Source organism: Cuculus canorus, chromosome 2 (assembly GCF_017976375.1).
Source record: "Cuculus canorus isolate bCucCan1 chromosome 2, bCucCan1.pri, whole genome shotgun sequence".
Classification (NCBI taxonomy): Eukaryota; Metazoa; Chordata; class Aves; order Cuculiformes; family Cuculidae; genus Cuculus; species Cuculus canorus.
Window position 1 is genome coordinate 154,028,950 of NC_071402.1, and position 7,034 is coordinate 154,035,983.

At 37.3% G+C, this 7,034-nt stretch overlaps 1 protein-coding gene across 1 annotated transcript; it reads right to left on the bottom strand.

Moving 5' to 3' along the window:
- Positions 1-515: 515 nt before the first annotated feature.
- LOC104057024 (uncharacterized) lies at positions 516-6,673 on the bottom strand. Its single transcript, XM_009558347.2, is given in 3 exon segments — positions 516-1,067; positions 1,069-1,577; positions 6,259-6,673. Coding segments are annotated over 3 exon segments (837 nt in total). The 5' UTR covers positions 6,512-6,673; the 3' UTR covers positions 516-992.
- Positions 6,674-7,034: the final 361 nt, after the last annotated feature.

Here is a 7,034-nt window from a genome sequence, read left to right on the forward strand (position 1 = left end):
AATATCAGCATAAAATGGGGGAACATTTGATGTCTTCTTTTTTTCTGAGGTCTATGTTTCAGAATACTTGCAGCCAGAAGTGGGTGATGCAGAACTTGTGTTTTTGTCATTGGAAAGCACCTGTGAAAGAAGGTCTCCATCCTTGAAAGATCTTGCGTGAGGAGAGACCAGCAATAACTGCTCATTTTTAAAAAATTGCATAGATTTGGGGTGCAGTTGTGCCACAAGAGAAGATGTTAAAGCCTGTTCATAAAAAATAACTGTACTTCTATAGTTCTGTTTGTGTAGTTGAAATGGTTATATTCCCTTTGTGTGCATACAGTGGAAACAGCAGAAAGATGCATTACACTTCTGTTAAAGGAAGCTATTTTGGTAGATGGGGAATTAAGTATTTCAGACTTTTGTTTTCTAATGAAATACTGGGGACAGATGGGAACCAACAACGTGTTATCATACAATTTATATATAAGAAAAAGATGACATTAAGACAACAGTAGAAATGAGCAGAGGTTTTATTATTTCATTTTAGAAATATGCACATCAGGAAGTATCTTGAATATCTTTTTTAACCAAAGTGAACAATGAAATCATATGTTAAGTGTACCAATCACCTTCAATACTGTTTCATTTGTTACTTGTTTATTGTTTAATAAAATATATCATACTGAAATTTAGCCTAGTTGCTTCACCAGTAATTCTACTACTCTTTGCTCTAGCTTTTTCAGATATTTCAGATATTGTGATAAAATCAGTAACCTGAAAACAGGTAAAGAAAAAGATAAAATCACTCTTACATCTCAAATAACAGAAGTGAGTATCTGTCATTTCAAGCCAGCATCTTCATGCGAACATCTTGTTTTACACTGTACCTTAAAACAACAGATTCTATAGTAAGGATCTTCCTTGGCTAATGAAAGATCTTCCTAGTGTAACTAGGAAGACTATTTTGCTCTTTTAAGTTTTAGTCAAGTTTTTTGACTGAGTTGTATGTATTACTGAGTGTCTTCATTGTGAGACATATAGTCCAAGCCTCCTTGCTGCTTCAGAAATTCTGGGCCCCTTTTTATTAGGGAAAGGGTAAAAGTTCAGTTTGTTGCAGGTTGGCGTGCATTTTGTAGGAGAAATATGTTGATGTGTCCAAACTGCTGAAGTGTCTGATTTCACAGAAGGCTTTTGGCAGGTGCTTGAAATGTTGCTGCCATTCTCTTTGCTGAAGCTGTTCAATGTGTTTGAACTTCCCATTTGGCTGAGTGCAGATAGTTCACTTGCTTCTTCTAATTCCTTGTGTTGCAAGGTACTGTTTCCCTTTGAAATCAGTCTCTGATTGTCAAAACTGCATGGTCTGTTCTTACAGTGGGAAAGATCTCGGGGAACTCCTTGACAAGGGGCTTGCACCAGGCGGTGAATTCCCAGGTGTGCACGCCATGGGGAACTGTCTTGTACGTTGCCGTCGCTGGTCATCTCCAGTGTAACCTTTCTGACAGGGGCGTGTTCTGTAAATGACTTTGATCTTCCAACTTTTTTGTTAATTAAAACAGCATTGACCATTGATTCTGGGAGAATAGATTCATGCTCACCTACAAGAGAAATGGATATATGCACATGACTACGGTGGCAAAAGCTAAGGGTCTGATTTCTGTGGCATAAACTCAACGGAAGTGCTTTAACAGATGAGTTCATCTGTACTCTTTCCATCTGTGGCTGAGCATAATGCAATTCCTTTTGATGCCAGATTGTGGAGCAGAATTATTTCATGCTCAGTTTTGCAGTTCTAAGGACATAAATGGTACTCTAGGATTTGTCAACTGAAAATGGAGACTTATCAAGTCAATATTAATCTAAGTCGTACTGTAAGACTCATTAAAAACAGAGATTGAAAATTGACTTTCAGTAATTAATTGCCTACAAGGAAAAATTATTAAGGTGAGCAGGCAGTTGTTCTGTTTGTTGCCAGGTGATCTGATTTGACAGACAATAACTGTTCTGTTTGATAATATTGGAAGTTCACATTCACAATTTAAAAATACTGTGACCGCCTCTAGATAATAGAAATTGTGAAATTCTTTCTTTTTCTTGATAAGGGACCATTACTATAGAGGCTTGTATTTCAGTATTTTACTACAATTTTGCTGTCATATTTAATATGTACATTGAAAAGTAAATAGCTTGTCACACTAGTGTTGAATTGTTGCTTAGGGGAAAAATCTGCTTGCTCCATAAATGGTATAGAGTAGCTGTAGCAGCGGGAGAGAATGTGGTCTCTTCTTTTTTTTAATGTCATCTCTATAGCATAGTGTCTAAAGCATATGAAAGTTACTGTTAGAAATGTGAAAGATATTAGGGATAGAAATGCTAATGCTACTTTAATTACATGTTGCAGCCATCAAATTACTGAACGAGACTGGCTTTCTGTGCCTTGAAAATGAATAGAAACTGAACCATTACACTAAAGATAAACAGTGCTGTTGACATTGCAAGTACTAATGAAATATCCTTCAGTTAGTATAGAGTTTAAAGTAGGAATTATGCAGAATGCCGACCTTATTTACAAGGTTGAGTTATATGAGCTGTGTCTTGTTTCAGTATGAGTTGTGAAGCATATTAAAGTGAAAAAAGTGCATGTGTAAAAGTGCTGATTATATCCTGAGACAGAACATCTGAATAGCCATTTTGAAAGAATTTTAAGCCTGAATTTGAAATGAAGCTAGTTCAAACAGGATGCTGCCATAAAAATCCAACAGCTCCCCCCGCCCCCTTTATAACTGTCTTTCATGCCATCTTTAGAAGAAAGTATATGAAGATGTCAGACCCAGTTGATTCACTGGCAATAAATGAACCTGTACAACAGGGCTTTGGCTAAGGAGGGGGCTTTCACTGCTCTCTTCAACTCCCACTGCTAAAGCACCAGCGTAATATCATGGTATTTTTTCTGCTCTCTTAGTTGATCTGATGAGAGCTGCTTTGCAGCATGGCTCTGGGAGTTAAAACTATGCCAGCCCACATCTTCCACTCTCCTGCAGTGTTACCAGGAGAAAGGAGACTGAAGCACAGGCAGAGCTTAGGGAAATAGATGTGTTTGTCCATCTGTCTATACAGTGAAGTATGCTAACAAAATTTCCTAGCGTGAAACCATTCACAGAGATAAGAACACACAGTTCTCTATCACGGAACAGTGAGAATCAAAGTTGTGTCTGGACTTTATCCAAGAAATAAAGGTGAGCTAGGGTAGCTGCAAAAAGTCCACTTGCAAAGGAGATCCCTGTGCATTCTGCAGAACAGCACCATATAGCACCAAGCTACAAAAATTACTGCTGCTTCTGCATACGTGAGAGAAAAAGCAATAGAAAGGAGCTGAGAGGCTCCGAGGGGATGCAACCTTGCACATTCTTGTGGATGTAATTGCACTCTTGGCTGGACTGGCATTGAAAGGGAACATCAGGTTTTATCCTGAACCTTATGAACTGGTCATCAGAAGAATTATGATCTGGCTTGAGTTGATCAGAGAGTTCGAAGTAACTCATCTAGTCCAGTGTTCATAGTATGGACTGGTTTTGAGTTCAGGTTTGAGAAATAGCCTCTGACAGAAATATGAGTGTCCTGAACCACTTCAACACAGTGTGTTGAATTAGCACAGATTCAGCACTCAAAACTTCTAAAGAAAGCTTTATTAGACAGATCATTTATTGGTTTCTTCCTTTTTTAATAAATTGTACATCATAACTGTGTTCCAGGGTTGTTTACTATTTGGCCTTTTTCATATGCTGTCATTATAGAGAGATACTTCTTAGGTCCTGGAGTCGCAAAAGTTAAACTTATTTCGAGTTACCTTGGGAAATACTTGGAAGAGTTTTCTGCAGGCAGAGCCTCAGTGTTTATTCTGTTGGGCCTGCATGTGCTGAATGCTCCCATTTAATTCCTAAAGTAAATGCTGTCTGTCAGCTTCTTAGTCACTAAATAATGAAGACACTGCTGTATTATCCTCTAACTGGCAACTTTCAAATCTTGTCATACTCTTTGTTCTCAAATAATCAGGAACAGGCAGAAGCACAAATGTGTCTGTGTGTATTGGGGAAGGAATCGAAGAAAGTTGTTTTCAGGTGGCTTCTCAGTTAATAACCTACCAATGAAAAATGTTAGAGAATCTTAAGTTCTGTTTGAAAGTCCTCAATTTAATGACTCTGGAGAACGAGTAAGTGACATATAAAGCTAAAATTCCTCAAAGAAGCTTGGAGTTACCATTACAGCTGTGGTGCAATAAACCTGAAATGCTCAAAATCCTTGTGGTACCATGGAAGGACAGCTGGTCTTGTCTGGCAGAAACCATTTAGGGTTTTACTAGTTAGAATAAAGACCTTTGGCACAGATTTTTTAAGATCGTGAGGAACTGAAGGTGCTCTCTTTCCATGAGGTTCCAATATCATGAGGTTTTTGTGTCTGGCCTCTGAGATTTGTGTGTACGTGTGAGGTTGTGGTAGTGCTACCATTGTTGTCTCCTTCCCAGCCCTCTAGGTAGAGAAACGATTTGCTGCCAGTACAAAACACTGACACATACGTAGGCTACCTTTTGCTACTAGCTGGAATTTCTGGACAGTTTAAGCCTCTAATTTAAGGAGCGAAGGGCAGCAGGCTCTCCCGATATGGCAGTGGTCATTTCTGCTTGACATGCTCTTGAAAACTGATGCATATACCAGGTTCAAAGTGCTGAGCCATGTAATACATTTTCCCAGCTTCCAAACCATAGGGAAGTATAAAGATCAACTTACACGACATTAAGAACTCAGCATAACAAAAAAACCCTTCAGCTGCATCTAAGAGTAACATTAATCCTTTCCATACAGGTTGTTTAAAGCTGGAATTTCATTGCAGTAGTTATGTGGTTTTGTGAATGTTTTTGGTTGTGTGTATGTATATGAAAATATTTGTACATGAACTTCCAGCCCTCCTAAATTTTAAACATCCCAGAAAATGTTCAGCTCTGCTTTCTTCTGTCTTTTCTTTAATCTTTAAATGGTGTTCTTGCAAGAAAATGTGCTCTGATTACATTCATTACATCTGAAGCATCATTTGAATTTAATCTGAATACAGCCTCCTGCTTCCTTCTTTAGCCAACTTACAGTTTTGCTATAGCTGATTAGATGGGCTGTTTTGCCTTCAAATTAGTTGTCTTTCATACCTGATAAAATAAACTTGTATATCTATATATGTTTTTTTCCTGCCTCAGAGGTTTAACATTTTTAACATAAGACTTCTAGACATTTGGCTGAAAGAATATTGAAGAAGCGAATCTGCTGAATAGTTCATAATTATGTGTGTTTTCAGTTGTTCTGGTGACAGTTCAACACAGCCAAAATCTAGAAATGCTGAAAAATATAGAGGAAAATGTAAAGAATGAAATAACCTAAGTTCTGCATTTGTTGAGCTAAATACTAATATAGGAGGTGATGAAGCACATTTTTCATATTGCAATTCACTTCAAAAGATAACTTCATTAATTGACTTAGTATTCTCAAAAATTTTTTAACTCAGAACATAAATGAAAATATATGAGTGTAATATTGTAAGAAATAGTTTAACAAAAAAAAATATTTTGAAGTTTCTTACATAAAATCTGTCTAACAGCAGATAGATGTGATATGTATTGCTTGTCTTTCTGTTTATGGACTTTCTAAGCGATATACAGTAAAATTATTTTCAAAGAGGACCTCTTGTTCAGAACTTGTATCTTAGTTACCCACTATGACTCTTAGTATAAGTTATTTTTAAGAACCCCCCAGATTGTGCTAGTCACTTGATATTTGCTATTGTTACCTGTAGTGTTGTAGAACACATTTCTTTACACAGATACAGATGAAAGCAAAAGAAAGACAGAAGACCCAGAGTTGCTTCTTCTGCTGGAAGCATTCAAGAGAGCAGAAATGTTACAGAATACATGGCACAAATACACTTATGACAGACATGAAGTACGTGGCTCCTGTAAGATTTACCATTTATGTTTAGAATTTCACTTTACTGACATAAAACCTGTAAAACTTATCTCAAATATGTAATGGCTTCAAATTCATGCTGATGTTTCACTGCCATGAAGCTAATTGATATAAACATAAGACCACCTTTCAGTGAAATGAATAAAACCCCAACATGACAGAAAAGGAATTAATTCTGTACCTCTCCTGAAGCTCAATATAAAAACTTAGTCAAGATTTAAAGCAATAGTCTTTACATCTACATTTGCACTGTTTCCCATAAATATAATCATACCTGTTTTAAATACAATAATGTGTGATTGAAGTTTTTGCTTCTGTTTTCTATGGTCATACTGCTCCTCAAGTAAGCTAACATCCATCTTGGTTGGCTGCTTATCGCGATCTGAAGCCTGTTGCTCTGAGGTATGAGTCACTATAAAAATACCAGTCATGTATTTGTAAGCCTTCACCATCTGTTCCAACAAGGAAGAAAAAGTCATGCAGAAGCAGGACGTTTTCTTCATTGTGCTGGAAAAAACCCAAATCATCTATGAAGCATCTGAAATCTTCCTAAATGAGGGAAGTAACTTTCTTCCAACTATGGTGGCTTCTTTCAGAAGCTGCGTGGTCTGCTCTGAAGTTGATTTCAGTGAGCTCGTTTTCATGCAGTGTGTCAGGAGCTGCTGCATACAGAGTTCATAACTATAACTGGATAGTTGGATTTAATGTTGACTTAAGGTTGAGAGCTTTGCCAAAAAAAACAGTGAAATACAAAACCTCATTGAACACAGTCAGGTGCACAAAGGGCTGAGTAATACAGGTTTATGTAGTAATGTTAATTCTTAAAGGGACACTGTCACGGTGACCTGCCCGAGACAGTAGTTACATCAGGGAAATAGTTCTTTGGGTTTCTTTCCATGTATTTTGCAACTTTTCCCCTCCACTCTCCCTTCCTTAACTTGCATCCAGTTTCATTCTTGCTGCCTGTTCTTGGAGCAGTAGGGTAGGAAGGGAGGATAAAAAACCTTAATTTTGTGCTTATTGCTCCCTTTTAAGAATGGTTTAAAAGTA